Source organism: Jaculus jaculus, chromosome 9 (assembly GCF_020740685.1).
Source record: "Jaculus jaculus isolate mJacJac1 chromosome 9, mJacJac1.mat.Y.cur, whole genome shotgun sequence".
Taxonomy (NCBI): domain Eukaryota; kingdom Metazoa; phylum Chordata; class Mammalia; order Rodentia; family Dipodidae; genus Jaculus; species Jaculus jaculus.
The window spans coordinates 107296371-107320543 of NC_059110.1; the positions used below are offsets into that span (position 1 = coordinate 107296371).

Genomic DNA, 24173 nt, shown 5'->3' on the forward strand with positions numbered 1-24173 from the left:
CTATTTTTGTTGTGTGTGTATGTGTAGTGCGTGTGTATATGTGTTCGTATATGTGTGGTCACACTTGCGTGTAGGTGTCCACGTGCATGCATGTGTGTGGAAGCCAGAGGTTGATGTCGGGTGTCTCCTTCAATGGCGCTCCACCTTCTTTTCCGAGGAAGGGATTGTCACTTGAAACTAGAGCTCACCAGTTCAGCTAGTCTAGCTGGCCAGCTTGCCCTGGCCATCTCCTGTCTCTGCCTCCTGAGAGCTGGGGTCACAGGTGGGCTGGTGTGCCCACCCTGCGTTCTTGCATGGCTGATGAGGATCCAAACTCCAGTTCACAGGATTTATCCACTGAGCTATCTACCCAGCCCTACTGTGTTTTCCTTATTTAAAAAAAAAAATTATTTATCTGCAAGTAGAGAGAAAGCGAGAGAGGGAGAAAGAATGGGAGTGCCATAGCCTCTAGACACTGCAAATGAACTCCAAGTCCATGCACCACCTTGTGTATCTGGCTTTACGTGGATACTGGGGAATCAAACCTGGGTCCTTTGGTTTTGTTGTCAAGCACCTTAACCCCTAAGCCATCTCTTCAGTCCCCTATTGTATATTCTTAAGGCTCTTAAAAAGGAGAACTGGGGAGGTAGCTCAGTAGATAGAGTGCTTGCCTAGCATGTATGAGGCCCTGGGTTCAATCCCTAGCCCTGCATGAACTAGGCAATGTAGCATATTCTTACTGTTCTAATACCTGAGAGGTAGAGCCAGGAGGATCAGAGCTTCAAGGTCATCCTCAGCTACAGCTCTGGGCTGCATAAGACCCTCTCAAAACAAAACAAACAAACAAAAAACCTCAATAAATAACCACTTAGGTCATAAAAATTAAAGAGAGAGAGAGAATAAGATTGGAGGGATGGGTTAGTACTTAAGGCACTTTCCTGCAAAGCCAAAGGACCCAGGTTCAATTCTCCAGGTCCCATGTAAGCAGATGCACATGGTGATGCATGTGTCTAGAGTTCATTTGCAGTGGCTAGAAACCCTGCTGTGCCCATTCTCTCTCTCTCTCTCTCTCTCTCTCTCTCTCTCTCTCTCTCTCTCGCTCTCTCTTTCAAGTAAATAAAAAAATTTTTTTTTAAAGAGAGCATAGGTGAAAGAGGTGGAGTAAAGAATGTAAGAGCCAAAGGAAGGGCAGGACTCCATACAACATGCTCCCTCCAGACACAAAATGGCTTGGATATCCATGGCCTCACAGTGCCTAACACTACCTGCATAAGACCATCATAAGAGGAGGAAAAGATCATGACATCAAAAGTAAAAGAGAGACTGATTGAGATGGGGAGGAGGTATGATGGAGAATGGAGTTTCAAAGGGGAAAGTGAGGGGAGGGAGGGTATTACAATGGGGTATTTTTTATAATCATGGAAGTTGTTAATTAAAAATAAAAAAGCAGGATGATAAAAATAAATAAATAAATAAAATAAAAGAGAGCATAGGGCCAGAGAGTTGGCTTAATGTTTAAGGCACTTGCCTGCAAAGCCTAAGGACTCACGTTCAATTCCCAGAACCCACACAAGCCAGATGCACATGGTGGCACATGTGTCTGGAATTAGTTTGCAGTGACTGGAAGCACTGGTGCACCCATTCTCTCTCTCTCTCTCTCAATCTCTCTGATAAATAAATAAATAAGAATATTTTTTAAAGGAGGGCATAAATATAATGAGATAAGTTTAAAAAATTTTATTGATTGGTTGGTTGATTGACAGGGTCTCACTATGTATAGCAGGCTGACCTTGAACTCACTATGCAGCCCAGGCTGGTCTGGGACTTGCAGCTATCCTCCTGCCTCCTTCTCTGAAGTGCTGTGGTTACAGGCTGAGCCACCACACCGAGCCGGAGGTGCGGGCTGTACCATCGGTCTTCAGCGACTGGATCATGGTGCGCCTCCTCAGTGGAGCTCCCCTTTGTTTCTTGGGCTTGATGTTCGTGGGGTAAAGTACCAGCCACACAGCATGAGGACCTGAGTTCAGATCCCAAGGACCCACATAAAAATGCTGGGCATGGTGGCACAAGCCTGTAATCCCAGCACTGGGGAAGGAGACGGGGGTTCCTGACACTCTCTGGCTAGCTAGAATAACCAAATCCATGAAGTTCTAGGTTAATGAGAGACCTTGTCTCAAAAAATAAGGTGGAATTAAAGGTGTGTGCCACCACGCCTGGCCCTGAGACTACATACTGAATTCCAGGTCAGCCTAGACTAGAGTGAGACCCTACCTCTAAACACCAAAAAAAAAAAAAAAAAAAAAAGCGTACGGCTATAGAGATGGTTCAGTGGTTAAGGCACTTGCCTGCAAAGCCTAAGGACTAAGTTCAATTCCTCAGTACCCATATAAAGCCAGATGCAAAACTGGTGCACATATCTGGAGTCCATTTGTAGCAACTAGAGACCTTGACACACCCATTCTTTCTGTAACCACGTATGGTGGAGCACATCTTTAATCCCAGCACTCAGGAGGATTGCTGTGAATTTGAGGCCACCCTGAGAATACATAGTGAATTCCAGGTCAGCCTGGGCCAGAGTGAGACCCTACCTCGGAAAAAAAAAATTGGGCTAGAGAGGTGGCTTAGCGGTTAAGGTACTTACCTGCAAAGCTAAAGGACCTCTGTTCAATTCCCTAAGACCTACATAAGCCAGATGCACAAGGTGGCATATGCATCTGGAGTTTGTTTGCAGCGGCTGAAGGCCCTGGCACACCATCCTCTCTCTTGCTGTCACTCTGGCTCTGCCTCTTTCCCTTTCTCAAATACATAAATAAAATATAAAAATCTTTTAAAAAATTAAGATGGAAGAACCACCGAGGAAGACACCTTTGGCCTCCACACACGGGCCTGCATGTGTTCCGATACAATACTGACACAAGTAGTCAGGTATGGTGGCGCACGCCTCTAATCCCAGCACTCGGGAGGCAGAGGTAGGAGGATCGCTGTGAGTTCGAGGCCACCCTGAGACTACCCAGTGAATTCCATGTCAACCTGAGCTAGAGTGAGACCCTACCTCAAAAAACCAAAATAATAATAAATTAAAAATATATGCATATATAGACACAAATATACATGCAGAACTACAGTTCTGGGCTGGAGAGATGGCTTAGCAGTTAAGCGCTTGCCTGTGAAGCCTAAGGACCCCGGTTCGAGGCTCGGTTCTCCAGGTTCCCACGTTAGCCAGATGCACAAGGGGGCGCACGCGTCTGGAGTTCGTTTGCAGAGGCTGGAAGCCCTGGCGCGCCCATTCTCTCTCTCTCCCCCTATCTGTCTTTCTCTCTGTGTCTGTTGCTTTCAAATAAATAAATAATTAAAAAAAAAAAAAAGAACTACAGTTCTCAGGGTCACTTAGAGCACTGGGCACCTGAACTGGAAACAAAACAGCTCAAGAGTTGCGGGGAAACCAGGTGTCCTTGGATTGGACTTGAGGCCCACTCCACAGGAGGGAATTCCTGCCGGGTGCTGAAAGCCCATGGCTGGAAGGACATAAGGGGAAACCACTACTGTTGTCTGGCTAAATGGATCTCTTGTGGCCACCAAATTGCCCTCTAAACACTTATGTTGATGTCCGGGTATTAATGCTGCTCTCGCTTGTGGTTAGCGAAGCTTCTCTTTGCAGGTGGTGCTGACCACCAGGGAGGCTCAACACTCCTCGGCGTGCTGAGAAGTGACAGGGGGACGTTCAGCACCAAGTGAGACATCTCTGTCACACCTCCAAGGCTTCGAAGCAACGGAGGAAAGAATGTAAGAGCCAAAGGAAGGGAGGACTGCTTACAATGTCGTCATCCAGACACAACGTGGCGGTGATATTCAGGACCAAACAATGGCTGCTGCTACCTACACGAGACGTGCATAACAGAAGGGGGAAATGATGACATCAAAACAGAAGAGGGCCTGGCGTGGTGGCGCACGCCTTTAATCCCAGCACTCAGGAGGCAGAGGTAGGAGAATCGCTGTGGGTTCAAGGTCAGCTTGAGACTCCATAGTGAATTCCAGGTCAGCCTGGGCTACAGCAAGACCCTACCTCCAAAAAAGAAGAGGAGGAGGAGGAAGAGCTAGTTGTAAAGAAGAAGGGATTCAGTGGAGGAGGGATTAGGGAAGAAGCAAGGGAGGGTGGTAGGAGGGGATTATAATCATGTTATATTGGGGGGTTTTGTTGTTGTTTTGTTTTGTTTTTCGAGGTAGGGTCTCACTCTAGCTCAGGCTGGCCTGGAATTCACTATGTACTCTCAGGGTGGCCTCAAACTCATGGTGATCCTCCTACCTCTGCCTCCTCAGTGCTGGGATTAAAGGTGTGCGCCACCACACCTGGCTTCATGTTATATTGTTTATATTGATGGAAGTTGGCTTAGTAGTTAAGGAACTTGCTGGCAAAGCCAAAGGACCCACATAAAACCAGATGCACAAGGTAGCACATGCATCTGGAGTTCTAGCAGTGGCTAGAGGCTGTGGTGCACACATTTTCTCTCTTTCTCTATCTGTCTCTTTCTCTCAAATAAACAAAATACCTCTAAAGTACTTTTTAAAAGTTCAAGGTTAGGGGCTGGAGAGATGTTCAATGCTTAAAGGCACTTGCTTGCAAAACTTGCTGGCCCAGGTTCAATTTCTCAGCACCCACGTAGAGTCAGATATAAAGTGACGCAAACGTCTGGAATGTGTTTACAGCAGCAAGAGACCCTGGTGTGAACATACTTATAACCACATGCAAATAAATTTCAAAAAGGGAAAATATTATTTTTTTAAAAGAACAAAGACAAGTAAATAAAATTTTAAAAAACAACAAAAAAAGTTCAAGATGGGCATGGTGGCACATGCCTATTATCCCAGCACTTGGGAGGCAGAGGTAGGAGGATCACTATGGATTCCAGGCCACCCTGAGACTCCATAGTGAATTCTAGGTCAGTCTGAGCTATAATAAAACCCTACTTTGAAAAACAAAACAAACAAACAAACAAACAAAAAAGTTCAAGGTCACCTGGACAACTTATTGAGAACCTGTCACAAAAAATAAATATGGGGCTGGAGGGATGGCTTAGCGGTTAAGGTGTTTGCTTGCAAAGCCAAAGGACCCAGGTTCAATTCCCCAGGACCCATGTAAGCCAGATGCAGAAGGTGGCACATGTGTTTGGAGTTCGTTTGCAGCAGTCGGAGGCCCTGGCATGCCTATTCTAAAATAAATAAATAAATAAATAAAATCAGGGCATGGTGGCATACACCTGTAATCCCAGCCATCAGGAGGCTGAGGTAGGAGGATTGTTGTGAGTTCCAGGTCAGCCTGGGCTACAGTGACACACTATTACGAAAAATAAAAATAAAGGTTACTGGAGATCTAATTCAGTGCTTATAAAATATGTACTAGGCACTAATACAAAATCTCCAGTAAACACACACACACACACACACACACACACACACACACACACTAGCATTAGTGTTTCTTGTGGGCTGGGGCTCAGCCCTTAACATGCTTAAGGCCATAGGTTCTAAGTCAGTTATCACAAAAAGGGAATGTTTCTGTGCGAGTTCACCAATTCCATGTCTCAATACATTTAACTCTATCAAGCGCCTTTGTAAAGAAAGGCCAGAAGGTTCGTGTCACAAAGCTTCCCTTGTGCACGTATTTAACAGGTAACTGATGGGAAAGGGTAGTCTGGGTCCCGTATCATGGTTTGGGATTGGTCCTGTGAAGGCACCCCCAATAAATGTTTGGTTTGGTTTTTTAATTCTTTTTCTTTTCTTTTTTTCTTTTTTTTTTTTTTCCCCAAGGTAAATTCTCACTCTAGCCCAGGTGACCAGGGTGGCCTCAAACTCAAGCAATCCTACCTCTGCTTCCCAAGTGCTAGGATTAAAGGCATGTGGCACCATGCCCAGCTTCCCCAGTAAATGTTTGAACTGACTGTCTCTTTTTTTTTTTCTTCTGTTTTTCAAGGTAGGGTTTCACTCTAGTCCAGGCTGACCTGGAATTCACTATTTAGTCTCAGGGTGGCCTAGAACTCATAGTGATCCTCCTACCTCTACCTCCTGAGTGCTGGGATTAAAGGTGTGCACCACCATGCTTGACTATGTCTCATATTTTTTTTAATTAATTAATTTATTTATTTATTTGACAGCGACAGACACAGAGAGAAAGACAGATAGAGGGAGAGAAAGAATGGGCGCGCCAGGGCTTCCAGCCTCTGCAAACGAACTCCAGACGCGTGCGCCCCCTTGTGCATCTGGCTAACGTGGGACCTGGGGAACCAAGCCTCGAACCAGGGTCCTTAGGCTTCACAGGCAAGCGCTTAACTGCTAAGCCATCTCTCCAGCCCTATGTCTCATATTTTTAAAGTTAATAGACTTGAGGCGGGAGAGATGGTTCAGTGGTTAAGGTGCTTGCCTACAAAGACTAACGAGCCAGGTTTGATTCCCCAGTGCCCACATAAAGCCAGATGCACAAAGTAGTGCATGTGTCTGGAGTTTCGTGCAGTGTCTGGAGGCCCTGGCACACCCATTCTCTCTGTCTTCTATCTCTCTCTGCTTGCAAATGAATAAATAAAAATAATTTTAAGAAAAGTTAATAGACTCTTTCTAGAAACAGCTTTAGATTTACAGGTAAACTGAACATATGACATGGTACAGGGAGTTTTCATCACTGCTCTCTCATTGTTTCCCTGTTATTATCATCTTGTGTTAGTATAACACAGTTCTTACAACTGAGTTACCAATATTGGTAATGTACCCATTCCAATGAACGGAAGCCCATGGTTTGCATTAGAATCCACTCTTTGCATTGTATTGTTCTTTGGGTTTTGAAAAATGCATGATTTTAGGAATCTGACATTACAGTGTACACAGAATAATTTCTCTGCTCCAAAACTCAAATGTCTCACATATCCCTCCCTCTCCCTGAACTAGAGTCAAGAGCTGGACATAGTGATGTACGCCTGTAATCCCAGTTCTTGGGAGGCTGAAGTAAGAGGATCAAGAGTCCCAGGGAGGCAGAGCTACACGCTGAGATCCTATCTCAAAAACACAAAAACAGCCTGGCATGGTGGTGCACACCTTTAATCCCAGCACTCGGGAGGCAGAGGTAGGAGGATCACCGTGAGTTCGAGGCCACCCTGAGACTACAGAGTTAATTCCAGGTCAGCCTGGACCAGAGTGAGACCCCATGCAGAACTGGGCCTGTGGCACACACCTTTAATCCCAGCACTTGGGAGGCCGAGGTAGGAGGATCGCTGTGATTTTGAGGACAGCCTGAGACTACGTACTATGTAGTGGATTCCAGGTCCGCCTAGACTGGAGCAAGATCCTACCTCAACCCCTCCCCCACAACAAAGTGTCCATGCTTCTAGAGTTCCAGCAGCAAGGGCCCTAGCATTCCCATATTCTCTCTCTCTCTCATGAATGAATAAATAATTTAAACGTTTTAAAAGGTGGAGAGTGATTGAAGAAAACATTCAGGCTGGGTGTGGCAGCACATGTCTTTACTCCCAGCACTCTAGAGGCGGAAGGAAGATCACTGGGAGTTCGAGGCCACCCTGAGACTACATAGTGAATTCCAGGACCAGAGTGAGAAGTGAGATACTACCTTGAAAAACCAAAAAAAAAAAGGAAACATTCAACATCAATCTCTGGCATCCACCTGCACCTGCACACACATACATACTTGTGAGCATACATACCTGCACATACAAAAAAGATTAAACTCAAAACAGCAACCCAGAGTGCAGCGGGGTGATGTGTGTGACTGCTCGGCTGTGAATGAATCTGCCTGTGGCAGTTTGCATTCCCCAGCAATGAACAGGAGTTCCTGCGGCTCCCCAGCCCTCCCCAGCATTTGGTATGACCGGTGTTTGGGTTTTACTGGTTCTAATCCATATGCACCATCTCCTTATGACCTCCTCTAACCTCCTCAGGTCCTCCAGCCTGGAACTCACACGCGCCCAGTTCTCAGCTCTCCATGGGACACTTTCCTCCCTTCCCTGCTCACCCTGCACTTCCCCAGAAGCCACCTGAACAAGCCTGCTACCATCTGCTCCTCCCCTTCTTCTTAAACAGACCTCTGCCCTGGTCAACCCCACAGCCCACCAGCCCACCACAGAGGCCTCAGAGCCCCCTGGAGAACAAGCCATGCCCTAGGACCATCCTACCCTATCCTTTGAGATCCCTGCCACCTCATGGTCTCCCACCTCAGAGAATGTCCTGGCATTCCTAGAAATTTTTCCACATCCTCTGGACAGTCCCCTACCTGGAATCCTCAACAACGGGCTGACTTTGGGCTTCCTGTCTGTTCTTTGCTGTCCCTAAGCCTCTGGTCCCACAGATCTCATCAGCTGACCTTCACACCTCTCCTGCAGTGTGCCCATGGGGCATCCCCCAATAGCTCAGGCAATGCTGTTTATCCCGAGATGTTTCAAAAGTAGGGGGGAATGGTGTTGCAAACACCCACGTGGTCAGTACTCAGGTTATCAAATTACCTTTTAACCAACAAGTCCACCTTCCTACCCCATGCCCTGAGTTAAGACTGTCCAGGGTAAAGTCTTCCTGGTGGTGCGCGCCTTTAACCCAGCACTCAGGAAGCAGAGGTAGGAGGATCTCTTTAAATTTGAGGCCAGATTAGGACTATAGAGTGAGTTCCAACTCAGCTTGGGCTAGAGTGAGACCCAACCTTGAAAAAATTAAAAAACAAAACAAAAGAAAACAAAAAAGACTGCCCAGGTTAGTGGGCATGTTGGTTCATGCCTGTAACTCTAGCACTTGGGAGGTAGAGGCAGGAAGGTGGTGATTTCCATAGTAGCCTGTGTTGGGTTTAGAGACTCTGTCTCAAATCAAGCACAGCACAAAACTGAAAACAAGGTTGACTAAGTAATTTCTTAAAGGTGCTGGACATGGTGGCGCAGGCCTTTGATCCCAGCACTCGGGAGACTGAGATAGGAAGGGATCTCTGAGTTTAAGACCAGGTGCCTGAAGTTACAGATTGAGTTCTATTCACCTGAGACACTGGCTAGGGGTGGGGGGCGGGGGGAAGGCTGCCTGGACTCAAATTTTGAAGCCATCATTTATTTCTCCTCCCTATGCCTCAGCTCCTCCCTCCATCATAAAGCAGAAATGACAGTGCCCAGCTCGAGGGTGGTTCAGATTGGAGGGTGAGTTCTCATTGTAGGGCAGCTCCTGACATAGGCTGAAAGCCAGTTCTTATCATTTCATCTTCCTTCCTGGCTCAACGGAAGAGATCACCCCTTTGGTGGGATTCCAGATCCTTCCCTCCCGCCTACCTCCTCAGGGATAGCATTTTTCATTATCCTCTAACTGACATCAAAACAGGCTTGCTCCCATTTCAAACACTCACACCCCTGCTCCCAACACACCAGCGCCCTCCAGCTCCCGCCCTCTCTCCTGCCTCCCCAGCCATCAGGGCTGAGCTGCCCGCACTTGTCCCCCACTTCCTCCCCTCCCACTCACCCCTCAGCGCTGCTGTAAACAACCTCCTGACCCCCTCTTCCCATAGCATCACTGCCTCCTTGAGAGTCATCCAGTGTCTCGGTCCTCATCCTGCCCCGGCCAGACCACAAGTCCACACTTGAGTTCACCATTCCTTCCTCCTTCAGCAATTCCCAGGCAACTGCTGGGCAGCTCTTCTTCGCCGTCTCAAAGACTGGGCTGGACAGGGTCACAGCTGAACTAATAATAGACCACCCCTTTGGGGAACTGCTTGGGTAGGATCTTCTAAAGCCACACATACACACAACAGATGGTGCCCGATTCCACCCTAGGGCACACAACACTCGTGTACCAAAAACCAGGTGAGGGCTAGAGAGATGGCTTAGCAGTTAAGGCGCTTGCCTGCAAAGCCTAAGAACTCATGTTCAAATCTCAGGTCCCACATAGCCAGATACACAGTGACGCAATCATGCAATGTCACACATGTGTACAAGGGGGTGCACACATCTGGAGTTCATTTGCAGTACAGTGAAGATCCTGGCACACCCATTCTCTCTCTCTCTCTCTCTCTCTCAAAAAAAAAAAAAAAAAAAAAAGGTTGTTGCAGTCAGGTTCACATTGCTGGTAGAAATCACCCAACCAAGAGCAGCTTGTGGGTAAAAGAGATTTATTTTGGCTTATAGGCTCGAGGGGAAGCTCCACGATGTCAGGGGAAAACGACAGCATGAGCAGAGGGTGGACATCACCCCCTGGCCAACATAAGGTGGACAATAGCAACAGGAGAGTGTGCCAAACACTGGCATGGGGAACTGGCTATAATACCCATAAGCCCGCCCCCAACAATACACTGCCTCCAGGAGGTGTTAATTCCCAAATTTCCACCAGCTGGGAACCTAAGTTCAGAACACCTAAGTTCATGGGGGACACCTGACTCAAACCACCACACAGGCGAAGTGCAAGCGTGTTCCTCATAGCACTGCTCAGGCTCACCCCAACCTGGAAGCTTCCCACATGCCATCATGTGTAAAGCACATAAGTGCATGGTGACGTGTCCCATGACAGGAACGCAGTTGTGAAAATGAACAACTTATCAGTACTCCTAGGACATTGATAAATCCCACAGCATAATTATGAGTGAAAGGAGCCAGACGGAGTACTGGGTCAGAAAGATGGCTGAGCTGTTAAAGGCACTTGCGTGCAAACTTGCTGGCCTGAGCTCAACTCCCCAGCATCCATGCAAAGCCAGATTCAATGCGGTACATGTGTCTAGGTAAGAGAATCATCATGAGTTCAAGGCTACCCTAAGACTGCAGAGTGAATTACAGGTCAGCATGGGCTAGTGTGAGACCCTACCTTGAAAAACAACACAACAAAAAAGAGACTCCAGCTCAAACAAGAATATTAAATTAAATTTAATATTAATATTAAAGTTAGAAATGGGGCTGGAGAGATGACTTAGCACTTAAGCGCTTGCCTACGAAGCCTAAGGACCCTGGTTGGAGGCTCGATTCTCCAGGACCCACGTTAGCCAATTGCACAAGGGGCACATGCATCTGGAGTTCGTTTGCAGTGGCTGGAGGCCCTGGCGTGCCCATTCTCTCTCTCTGTGTCTGTCACTCTCAAATAAGTAAATAAAAATAAGAAAAATCTTTTTTAAGTTATAAATGTGTAATTCTGGGATGGAGAGATGGCTTGGTGGTTAAGGCACTTGGCTGCAAAGCCTAAGGACCCATGTTAAACTCTCCAGATCCCACACAAACCAGACGCACAAAGGTGAGGCAAGCACAAGGTCACACATGTGCACAAGGTGGTGCAAGCATTGGGAGTTTGATTTCAGTGGCTGAGGCCTTGGTGTGCCAATTCTCTCTTTCTCTTGTTCTCTCTAAAAAAATAAAAATAATTTTTTTAAAAAGCCAGGTATGGTGGCACACGCCTTTACTCCCCGCACTTGGGAGGCAGAGGTAGGAGGATCACCATGAGTTCGAGGCCACCCTTGAGAATACAGAGTGAATTCCAGGTCAGCCTGGGCTAGAGTGAGGTTCTTCCTGGAAAAACAACAACAACAAAGTGTAATTCTGGGGGCTGGAATGATGGCTCAATGCGTAAGTGCACTTCCTGTGCAAACATGAGGGCCTAAGGGGCCTGAAAAAACTGGAATTTGGATCTCCAGAGCCCAGGTAAAAGCTGGGTGTGGTAACTCCAGTCCTGCAAGGCGGAGCAGAGGCCAGTGAGTCACCCAGGCTTGTGAAAATCAGCAAGCTCCAGTCTCAGTAAGAAACTCCAGCCCAAGAGGATCCCCGAGAGCTCAAAACCAGCCTGGGACTGCAGAACGAATTCCAGGTCAGCCTGGCCTACAGCTTAGGGTTAGGCGTCACCTCCCCCTTCTCCAGGCTCTTCTTTTTGGGTGTTCCCCCTATACACCCGTTGAGACTTACATCCTTTGGTCTACCTTCGAGGAGAAAGGTTTCTATGGTACCAGCTCATCTGGGGTTTAGTTTTGAGTTTATTCCTCCCTGCCTTCCTGTTCCCCTCCCCGTAAAGCCTCCCATCCCTGATGTCTGGGCCTCAAGTTGCCTGTCCAGTGAGCCAGCAATTCAAGCTGATCCAGGTTAGGAAGCACAGAGGAGTGAGGACACGCAGTGTCTGTCTTGCTGTGATTGTGTGTATTCTCTGAGTATCTGTTCTAAGTCTGTCCATTTTCCTACCGATTTAACTGTATCTTTTGTTTCTTAGTGTTGAGTGGAATTCCATTGTGTGTATGTACCACAGTTTTGTTACCCACGGGCACCTGGGTTGATGCCACTTCTTAGATATTATCTGATATTAATATAGCAACACCTGCTTGTTTCTTATTTCCAGTTGCTTGAAATATCATTTTCCATCCTTTCACCCTGAGGAGGTATCTGTCTTTAGCGGTGAGGTGAGTTTCTTGAAGACAGCAGATAGAAAGGTCCAGTTTTCTGAGCCACCTTGTTAACTCATCTCTTTTGATGGTTGAGTTAAAACCATTAATATTTAAGGTTGTAGCTGTGAAGCTTGATTTAACCCCTGCCATGAGGGGGTGCCTTGTGGGGTTTGGTGCTTTCTTTCTTTCTTTTTCTTTTTTAGGTAGGAAACTTACAGTTAAATTAGAAAAATAAGGCAAATATTCATAGAACAAAATAAATTTAAAGAGTCCCTACCTCAAAACTCCCCCCACAAAATTACCATGGGATATATTTTATAATCATGGAAAATGTTAATAAAAATTTTAAAAAAATGGATCAATGAAAATGTTAATAAAAATTAAAAAAAATAAATGGAAGTGTTAAAAAAAAAAAACTCCCCCCACAAAAAAAAAAAAAGACTCCGGCTCAAACAAGAAGGGATGCAAGGGCTGCAGAGATGGCTTAGTGGTTAAGGCAGTTGCCTGTTGAAGCCTAAGGACTCGTGTTCAACTCTCCAGGTCCCACATAAGCCAGACGCACAAGGTGACAAAAGTGCAAGGTTGCACATGCGCCCAAGGGGAGACATGCATCTGGAGTTCCACTGCAGCGGCTGGTGGCCCTCATGCACCAAATCTCTCACTCCCACTCTCTCACATTAAAAAAATAAAATAGGGCTGGAGAGATGGCTTAGTGGTTAAGGCACTTGCCTGCAAAGCCAAAGGATCCAGGTTCGATTTCCCAGAACCCACGTTAGCCATATGCACAAGGGGGAGAACACATCTGGAGTTCATCTGCAGTGGCTGGAGGCCCTGGCATGTCCATTCTCTCTCTTCCTCTTTCTTTGTCAAATAAATAAATAAAAATAAAATATATTTTAAAATAAAATGAAATAAAAGGCCAGTCTGTTGGCTTGCCTCAAAAAAAAAATAATAATAACGAATGCAAGAGTGATGGAGAGGGCTGGAGAAATGGCTTAGTGGTTATGGTGCTTGCCTGCAAAGCCTAAGAACTTATGTTTGAATCTCCAGGTCCCACGTAAGCCAGATGCACAGTGGCACAAGCACACAATGTATCACATGCACACTTGGGGGTGCACACATCTGGAGTTCATTCGCAGCAGCTGAAAGCCCTGACGCGCCCATTCTCACTCTCTCCGCCTCTTTCTCTGTCTTTAAAAAAAAAAAAAAAAAAAAAAAGAGTGATGGGCCAGGCATGGTGGTGCACACCTTAATCCCAGCACTCGGGAGCAGAGGATCACTATGAGTTCGAGGCCACTCTGAGACTACATAGTGAATTCCAGGTCAGCCTGGACTGGAGTGAGACTCTACCTTGAAAAACCAAAATAAAGAGCTATGAGGAGAGACATCTAATATTCTGCTCTGGCCACTGTAGGCTAGTGCTCTTACCCATGCCACCACAGCCAGGTGCCTGGGGCACCACAGGAGTACATACATGCACACATACGTACATGCCACATTAGATACACACAAGCAAAACAAAAGTGTCCAGTTCTCATCTGCATATCTGATCGCAATAGGTCAAGATGAGGTCAGCCCTCAGGACTTCTGAGCGGGGGTAGAGGGGAGAAGTGTTGCTTTTCTGCCTGGTGCTCAGCATGGGTGTTGAGCACGTAGCTTCATTTGATTTTCAGAAATTCACCTTTCTGCAGATGTGTTATCCTCCAATGAGAAGTCAAAGCAAAACTGCATGCAACCTTTTCTCCATGAACCCCCCATTTTCTGGTTTCTGTCTTCAAAGAGTTCCAACCTTCCATTCCAATACCTAAACCCCATTACTATCTCCCCACCACTCACATCTAATCCATCCCAAGTCCCATGGCCCTGATCTTCACATAATTCTCTCCACTTTAACCAAGACTATATGTTTGGGCTGGAGAGATGGCTTAAAAGTTAAAGCACTTGTCTCTGAAGCCAAAGGACCCATGTTCGATTCCCCAGTACCTGCATAAGGCCTGATGCACAGGGTGGCATGTGCATCTGGAGCTCATTGGTAGAGGTCCCGGCATGCCCAGGTTTTCTCTGTCTCTCTCTGTCTCTTTCTCTGCCTCTTTCTCTCTCAAATAAATAAATGAAATTTTTTTTAAGAAAGACTATATCTCTCCTTTGCTTTAGCCTTGAGTCTTGTCAACTACACTATCCGCAGAGATGAGTCAAGAATAAAAATCCCAACATATTTACCTCCTGGTTGGACCCCCTTTTTTTTGAGGTAGGGTCTCACTCTATCCCAGGCTGACCTGGAATTCCCTATGTAGTCTCAGGGTGGCCTCGAACCATGGTGATCCTCTTACCTCCGCCTCCCACACGCTAGGTTTAAAGGCGTGCGTCACGAGGCCTGGCTTGGTTGGACCCTTTCTGTGGTTATCTGCAGCCTGTGAGTAACGCGCATGTCCCTGCTCCAGGACCCCAGGGCTGAGTTCTGAGTCCCCGACTCTGCCCCTGTCTCACCCCTGGGGCCTCCCCACTCTGACCCTCTCTGCACCCTCTCCAGACAGCTCCAAGAGCCTTTCATGGCTTTGGCAGCAGCAGGCAGTCCCTTCCCTTATGCCAACTTTCCAGGCCAAGTCCCACACATTCTCTAGGCCCTACATTCTCCTGTCTGTGAAGGACTTGGTCACCTTAGAGTGAGCTGCTATCACAGCATCGATCACACCGTAGTGAAACTAGGTGCTGATGTAACCACTTCCTCGTTGGAACTTGGCCTCCATGGAAAATGACATCGTGTAGGTCTTGATTATCACATCCCAGAACCCAGGATAGGCTCTGATAGAGCAGAAAGAATCCTCAAAGATAGAATGAACAATCCAACTTTTCAGAAACCCGAGAGCCAGGCATGGTGGCACACACCTTTAATCCCAGCACTCGGGAGGCAGAGGTAGGAGGACCACTGTGAGTTCAAGGCAACCTTGAGACTACATAGTGAATCCCAGGTCAGCCTAGGCTAGAGCAAGACTCTACCTAGAAACACCAAAAAAAAAGAAAAAAGAAAGAAAGAAACCCAAGGGCAAAAATCAATGGCTGAATTGGTGGGTGCACAGAAGGGGAGGCAGAAACCAAGGAGTGAGGCGGTGGTGAAAGTGACTGTTTACTGCTGCTGGTAGAGCTAAAATAATCATCAATATTCATTGGATCTTATTTCCCAAGAGTTAAGCATGTCCTCCTTACCATGACCACTAGATGGCGCCAGTTCCCCAAACAAGGGAAAAAGCGAGGCAAGTCCTCTGGTTCCTGGCTGCCTGAGTTCCTCCCCTCCACCAGTTCCTAGGAGCAGTGGCTGCCCGTGCTAAGTAGGCATGATACCTGACCTCCGTGAAACAGTCCACTTTAACAGGCACCTCTTCTCAGCTGGACATTGCTCTTTCTCCCTCCTGGGTACCTCACCTGTGGCCAGCTGCCCGGCTTCACCCCTCTTCCAGAGGCAAGATTCTGGCCAATGGACACATGATCATCCTGCTAGTCCAGGTGGGGTCCAGTGGGTGGCACTGGTCCCGCTGCATCCCTCAGCTCTCTCTCTCCCACCCAGCTGTTGGTGGCTGGCTCCCTTTCTCCTGGCATGCCAGGTCCCTCAGGGACCATTCTTGTGCCCATTTGAGCCTGTCCCGGGCTTCCACCAGAAACAGCGCGAGGCGATTGGTCTGTCTCATTTAGTCGCTCATCAAACATCTCCATAGGACCATCCCGGCTATTTGAAGAAAAGTTACTGAATGGGACACGCAGTCCCTAGCATGGACCAGATGCTGACCACACATGACCAAGCCTTTGTTTGTTTATTTTTTTCCCCCCCTTAAGCTGCTAAGACTGCGATTTCAATCCATTTGTAAAATTTCTTAGAATTTCCAGAATGCAGAGCAACTGGAACTTAGGAATTACCCTAAAATAACCTACCACCACCTCCGCAGGGGTTCCTCCCTCCCTCACCTCCCTCAGGTGCCCGGGATGGGTCAGGATGAGGTGAAGAGAGAGACTGGAAGATACTTCCAATCACCTGTTGCTTGTCTCCTCGGATGAGGAAATAAACGAAGAGATCCCTGAGACACGACTCGTCCTTCCCTGTGGACAGTTGGGGGCTCCAAAACAGGCCCTGCCGGCCGCCTCCGCTGGCATCCTGGGAGGGGAACCGGCCGCCCAGTGCCCTTCCTGCCCCCAACTGCCGCGGGCTCCCTGGGCGCCCTCTTGGCAGCAGAACAGAGGGCATCTTGAGCGGGTGGCAACTCGCCCCGCCACGGGCTCGCAGCGGCGGGCGATAGGCGCTGGGGGGACGCGCAGATAGACAGACAGATAGCGCTCCCCTCGCCCGCCCCCGCCCCCACCTTTCCCACGCGGCGGCCCAGGACAGGCGGGCACCGGGTCTGGTCGCTGTGTGCCCGGGCCGAGGTCCTCTCCCCCCCCATCAACTGCAGCTCTCCAGGCCCTTCCACGTTCCGCCAGCCCGCCCCCGAGTCTGATCCCTCACCCTCCCAGCCCCGCTCCACTCTCCCAGGCAGACCCCTCCCCTCCCCCGGGGGTGGGGGGCCGGCGGGGTGAAGGGTTTACAGAGGCTGCAGAACCCAGGAGTGACCAGGAGGTGGCGTGCTGGCACCGCGTGTTCTGGACGTGCCTAGGCTAGGCAAGGGGACTAGAGAAGAGAAGGATTTAGAAAGTGAAATGGGGATCATGTCTACTCCCAAAGACACCCAGGGAGCAGAATGGAGGGGGACCATAAGTGGACTAGGCGCCGGGAACAGTTAGGATGACCCAGGGGCTAGGCTTTGTGGGCCCTACAAGACTAGTGTTCGTGAGGGGTTTCCGGGAGCCGGAGCCTCTTCACGCCGGCCTTCGTGATGGGAAGGAACCCAGCTATTTAGGAATTTAAGAGTAACTAAGGGCCTGGAGAGATGGCTTAGCAGTTGAGGCGCTTTCCTGTAAAGCCTAAGGGCCCAGGTTTGATTCCCCAGTACCTATGTGATCCAGATGTATAAGGTGGCACATTTGTCTGGAGTTTATCCTGGTGTGCCCATTTTTTCTCTCTTTCTCAAATAAATAAAATACTTTTAAGTTATTAACGGGCTAGAGAGATGGCTTAGTGGTTAAAGTATTTGCCTGCGAAACCTAAGGACTCAGGTTCGACTACCCAGAACCCACTTAAGCCAGATACACATGGTGGCACATGTGCCTAGAGTTTGTTTGTAGTGGCTAGAGGCCCTGGCATACCCATTCTCTCCCTCCCTCTCTCTCTCTAATAAATAAATAAATTAAATTTAAAAGTTACTAAGAGGTCTATGTGCATCTGAGCATCCACACGCTGACAGTGGTTCACAACCCTGTATTGTCATTACCTTAGACTCCCCCACACACACGGCCATACTTCCTCACACATACTGCTGCATACATCGCACATGTAAAATCCTCAAACCCCCTTCCAAGCGCTCCCACCCCATACATTTCATCTCTGAGAAGGTCTGCTCTTCCTGGCACTGCCCTGTGATGTACAGGATCTACCCAGAGCCCTACTGAAAGCCAGCCTGTGCCCCACCCAGCCTCGGGGGACCAAAAGTCCCCAACGTCCACCATTCGGCCTGAGCCATCGCCCGAAATGCAGACATAGTTTTGGGGGCAACTTCAGTGTCACTCCCATCTGCCCTAGCAACCCCTAAATCCACACGGTCCTGCTGGCATAGGAGCCTTCCAGGGTGAAGTTATGAGGCCTTGTAGGCCCACGTTGCTTTTGCCTGGTGAGACCCTTCCTCCATACTTCTTAAGATTTTACATTCCATGACTTCATTGCCTCAAAGATGATACATGAATATGTTCAAGATATTTTTTTCAACTTAGAAATTCTCTTGCATGTCCTCGGACTTGAAGAGCAATATTGAAATATTTCCATGGGGGAAAAATATTTCCATGGGCTCTGGGTCCTTACCACTTGGTCCTCCTGTCATTTGCATAACACACACACACACACACACACAAGGTGGACCACCTCCTTCCACAAGCTCCCAATGGGGCAAATTCCCCTCCTTCGTCATCGAACCTAAGCCCACCCCTAGCCACGAAAACAGACACACTGGCAGAGCCTGGGGACTCTGTACTTACCCCCCCCCGCCCCCTTACACACACACACACACACACACACACACACACACACACTTCCATCAGGGGGTCGGGAGCACAAGAGGAGGAATGAGGGGACTGTGTGTGCTTGCGTGCGTGTGTGTGTGTGTGTGCGCGCGCGTGTGTGTGTGTGTGTGTGTGTGTCTGTGTCTGCATTTTGGTTAACAACAAAGAATGGGGGGGGGGGAGGCAGCGAGAGAGCGCGAGCGTGTTTTGCCTCGAAGGCAAGACTTGCAGCCAATCAGCTCGCAGGAGCCTCCCTCTGCGACTCCAACATTGAGTCTATAACCGGCCGGCCGGGCGGAGCTGGCAGCATTTAGACTGTGGCTTGGGACGCGCAGAGAGGCGCGCGGCGGCGGCGGTGGCAGCAGCAGCCTTCCGACACCCAGGCAGCCAAGCCAGGCAGCCGGCGATGGTCTGAGCGCCCGGGGCCACCCCGTCCTCCAGGCGCGGCTCGACCCTCCCCCTCGCTCTCCGGACACACCACACTCACACATCCCGCTCCGGCCCGGGTCCCTCGGCCTCCCCGGCGCGGCGCGCTCCGGTGGGTCAGGGTCGGCTCGTGCGCTCGGCCAGCCCGGCGGAGGCGGGCGCGGCGGCCGCCAGCATGAGTGGCTCCTTCGATCGCAAGCTCAGCAGCATCCTCACCGACATCTCCAGCTCCCTCAGCTGCCATGCGGGCTCCAAGGACTCGCCCACCCTGCCCGAGTCTTCGGTCACCGATCTGGGCTACTACAGCGCTCCCCAGCACGACTACTACTCGGGTCAGCCCTACGGCCAGACGGTGAACCCCTACACCTACCACCACCAGTTCAATCTCAACGGGCTCGCGGGCACCGGAGCCTACTCGCCCAAGTCGGAATACGCGTACGGAGCCTCCTACCGGCAGTACGGAGCCTACCGCGAGCAGCCGCTGCCAGCCCCGGACCCCGGTGAGCACCCGAGGCGCGGGAAGGAACTCCGGGCGGGGAGGGGTAGGGGAGCCTCGAGGGTCGAACGTGCACGGCCTTGAGTTAAAGGTCTGGAGCTTGGGGGGGGGGGTTAGGTGACTTCCAGAGGGGACCGGCCATCCTCGGTCGCGTTCCGGAGAGGACAGCGCGGGGCTTGCGCCTGGGTCTCCAAGGAAGGTCCGGGGAGTGGGGGGGGGGGGGACGCTCGGGATGATCAGGGAACCCGACCGACGGGGAGGTGACCCTGCGGGCACCGCAGCCGGAGGGCAGGCGGGCGGTGACCAAGGGCTTGGGGAGGGGGGAAGGCAGCGGAGACTGGAGGCGCCCCGGGGACCCAACTTGGAATGCGGGCTGGAGAGAGACCCAGTGTAGTGAGGGGCGCGTGGAGAAAGAGCCACAGAAGCGGCAGGAGCGAAGGCATCAGAACCCAAGGGGCAGAGAAGCTCAAAGGAAGACAGAAAAGTGGACAGCAAAGTTGAGATAGGAAAGACAGTGAAAGAAAGACGGTCAAAAGGAACCGAGGGAAGGAAGGAAGGAAAAGGGAGGAGGGAGAAGAGAAAAAGAAAGAAAGCAAGCGAAGGAAAAAAGAAGGAAGATAGGAAGGAAGGAGAGAGAGGAAGGAAAAATAGGAAAGAAGGAAGGAAAGGAAGGAAGGACGGAAGGAAAGAAAGCAAGCCAGACTTACTATCCTTGCAACTTTTCTGAACTGCTTAAAACTGTTTTAACTGTGAAGTTAAAGTGTACTCACTTTAGGGGCAGGAAAGCCCGCTGGCCAGGTGGCTCATTAGGGACGCCCGCGGTGGCAGGAGCCTCGGGGCTGCGAGGCGAGGCGAGGCGCGGCAAGCGGGGGAAGGCGTCGTGAGCGAAGCCGCGCGGTCCTCGCCCAGGCGGTTGCTGGCGCCGGGGCCGGTGCTCCGGGGCCCGGGCGCGGAGCTGGGAGCGCCGCGTCGTGGGCGGCCGCCCGTCCGGCCCTGGGCGCGGGCGGCAGGAAGTGCGGTGGGGAGTGGGCGCACGGTGGGTAGGAGGGAGAGGCCACGGGCAAGATCCCAGAGGGCACAGGGCACCGGGGCTGTTGGCCCAGATCAAGACGACCCTTACCGGTTGCATTCCCCCTAGTGTCGGTGAAAGAGGAGCCTGAAGCTGAGGTTCGGATGGTGAATGGCAAACCCAAGAAAGTCCGAAAGCCACGCACGATCTACTCCAGCTACCAGCTAGCAGCCTTGCAGCGACGCTTCCAGAAGGCCCAATACCTGGCACTGCCAGAGCGGGCCGAGCTTGCTGCGCAGCTGGGCCTCACTCAGACACAGGTTGGTACTACACCATCAAAGACCTCAGGGCAGATAGTAGCATGCGGGACCCCAGGGATTCTCCAGGTCCTGCCGAGCCTGGCTGGCCATTTTAAAAGGCCCTCAGGCTGCAGGAACCTCTTGCCTGTGAGAAGAGTGACTCCAAAGCCCAACTTCCATAGAAAGGTTGACATCACCACGTGCAAAGGTGTACACAGCTGTGGACCTGTGCAACTACGTGTGTCTGGTCTGTCACGGAGAGAGATACCTTCTCTTTCACCCCGGAACCCCCAGTTCCCAGGGCCGTCCACCATGTGCTCTGAACGCCATAGGAGTCCATGTTATTTCTCTCCCCAGCTTGGCATGTGCATGTAGGGGGCGTACATGCATGTTTGCATACATGCCAGGAGCTGTGCACACAAGGATGCGCACATAAAGGAGTGGGTCCCTCGAGGGTCATTGCGCATACAGGTGGAGGGCATCACCTGTGATGACACACCAATAAATGAATGCACAAAACTGAGTGCTCCTGGCAAAACCTCACATTCCTGCCGCGTTTCTCCCTTACCTCTGCCAAGAGAGGTTCCTGACCAAAGGAACATGGGAAACCACCCCCACCCTCTGCTTGTCCCTAAAGCCCCCAGCAGGCTGAGGACAAATGTCCTCCCTACAGGTGTTGACAGGCAGGCAGGCCTTGGTTGCGGCTGGGGCTGCGTGGGGCCTGGTCCATTGGGAATCTGGGTCACCGGGTGAGGAGCTGATTCATTGTTTGTACCAGTCATGGGGTGGAGAGCAGCAAGGGGGGGTTGATACCCCAAGGGAAATTTGGGGAATTATGGCTCACCTGCTCCTGAGTCCCCAGGTCACCCCAAGCGTGAGCCCAAGAATCCTTCACACCTGAGTGAGAATGTGGGTGATCGTGTTGGTACTTATCTGGGTGGGTGTGTGTGTGTGTCTGGTGGCTGTGTGAGGGAGTATGTTGTGGAGTATGGAAATGCGCATGTGGGTGTGTGTTTGTCTCTGTGTACCTGTGCTTCTGTTTGTAGACATCTAATGTGAGCAAAATGCTGTAAACTGCCAATGTCCTTGTCCTTGGGGTGCCTTTTATTGAGTGCTTGCTGAGCATCAGGCAGTGCTAAGTATGTCCTATGTCCTAACTTATTTGGCCCTTGAAGGTAGGTGTTAGTGCTGCCATTGTCCCCATTTAGCAATGACAGGGAGGTGAGGCCAGGAAAGGTTAAGCAACTTGCCCAAGGTCGCACTTAGTAAGTGGCAGAACAGACCCTGGACCAGGTAGTCAAACGTTCCTAGCCATCGTCCCAACACAAGATACTGGCACCTGGGTTTTGCTTGACATCTTCGGGTGGCATTGGGTGCCGGCCTTGCCTTCTCTGGGCTGGGATTCCCTTTGGCCCCCCCCGAGAGGCTAACTAGACTAACCCTTTCTTCTGTGCAGGTAAAAATCTGGTTCCAGAACCGCCGCTCCAAGTTCAAGAAGCTCTACAAGAATGGGGAGGTGCCCCTGGAGCACAGTCCCAACAACAGCGACTCCATGGCCTGCAACTCCCCACCCTCACCAGCCCTATGGGACACGTCCTCTCACCCCACCCCAGCCCCCACCCGCAGCCAGCTGCCCCCGCCGCTGCCGTACAGTGCCTCCCCCAGCTACCTGGACGACCCCACCAACTCCTGGTACCACCCACAGAACCTCAGTGGACCCCACTTACAGCAGCAGCCGCCTCAGCCAGCCACCCTCCACCATGCGTCCCCAGGACCCCCGCCCAATCCTGGAGCCGTGTACTGAACAACTGCCTGACCTGCACCCCCAGGAAGGAACCCCAGGACCAGGCCAAAGGGGCCCTGTCCTAGCGACACTCAGGAATCATCACGGAGGGGCACCGGGGAAAGGGTCCCTTTCCCTGTCTCTTGCCCCTTTCTCCAGGGACCCAAGAGCCTCCAGATGAAAATTACATGGACCAAGGATGTCCCCTGAACCTCCCTCCCCCTGCTTAGAATGGGGCACCTTCGGGATGGTGAGGCATGCCACCCTATCGGGGACAGCACTTGTCCTCGGCGCCAGGAGCCCCGATTGGCTGTAAATGGCTCCTTGCTGTTCAGCTTCCCAGGCATTCTACAGACCTCTGGGATGGGAAGACCAGGAGCGTCTGCATCTGATCTGAGGTGCCAGGCACTGTGGATCCCAGCACCTGGCAGAACTGCTTTACCCTCCTCCTGAGCCGCCCTTCCGCCAAAATGACAGCAGTCAGTGTGCCATGGCTGACACTCGGGGTAGGGAACTGGCCTACCAGCCACCCCACTCTTCAGGCCCTCTTTTAAGATTTGAGGGTTAGACCAAAGAAACCCCTCCCCCAAGGGAGGGAATCTTTAAGTACCGGGGCTTTCTTCTAGGGAAGAACTGAAGGAGCCATCTCTCTACCCCCTCATTGAGGAGAAGGGGAGCCTCCGAGTTCTTCCATGTACAGGACTTTTGCACAACTCTGGTTTAAAAAAAAAATGTTGAAACATAGGACAACAAAGGGCATTGTTAACAGTTAGGACCAAATCCCCCCTTTCACGGTGGGCAGCTGCACTCTGCCCTGCCCCCATCTCAACTCCTTCCTCTCCCTCAGTAAAGCTGGCACTTTGGGCACCAAAGGAGCCATACCAGACAAGACAAACTCCCCAACACCCCCTGTCCGGGCGGCCTTGTAGACACATCATTCCCACTCTGCTGAAGAATGCGGGTGAGGAGCCTGCGAGGGAAGAGGAGGACTAGAACTCAGTGCCTTAGGGGTGAGGGCTGGCTGCCTGGAAGGCTGGTCCCAGTGCCCCTCCCTGGCCCAGGCATCCCCCCAAAGCTAACTTTCCTCCACCCCTGATGTGGTAAAACATCGAAGAAAAAGAGAGGTAAAAGACTGTAGTTATATATATAGTATGTATTTTTTTTGTAAAAGAGTAACCAAGAGGAGCGGCCTCCTCCCTCTGTGGTTTCCTATTTATGTGACCCTGCTGCTCCCGGGCCCATCACCCTGTGTGTTGGGAGCTGAGAGAGAGGGATGTGGGCTCCGGCTGGATTTGGGTTTTGTGGGAGGTGCAGGAGCTAGAAGGACGTGGTGGGTTTCCAAGTCCCACCCCAGGGAAGACAGGAACGAAGCCAGCTCCCAACCCCTCCCAAACTTCTCATTTCTGCTTTCTTACTGGACCCGTCTTTATATATAATGTTAATAAAAAAAGAAAATAACCACGTCACTCTCTGAACTGGAGGCTGGTGGCAGGCAGCTCTAGGGGGTGGGGGGAGACCTTGGAGTTGGGGAAAGTGGTGGAGAGGGCTCACTGGGGCTGTTGGGGGGAGGGGGACTTTAGGGGAGCTGCACTGGGGAGGGCAGGTGCTCCTGACTCTGTGGCCGCCCCCCCCCACCCCCCCCGTGATCAAGCCTGGGTGGGAGGCTTCCAGCTGGGGCC

General features: G+C 50.7%; 1 protein-coding gene across 1 annotated transcript; it reads left to right on the top strand.

The window, feature by feature from the left end:
* Positions 1 to 19082: 19082 nt before the first annotated feature.
* Dlx3 (distal-less homeobox 3) lies at positions 19083 to 23947 on the top strand. The gene is made up of 3 exons (XM_004655560.2): positions 19083 to 19407; positions 20542 to 20732; positions 22168 to 23947. Exons 1-3 carry the CDS (start codon positions 19083 to 19085, stop codon positions 22513 to 22515), a joined length of 864 nt encoding a protein of 287 aa, XP_004655617.1. The 3' UTR covers positions 22516 to 23947.
* Positions 23948 to 24173: the final 226 nt, after the last annotated feature.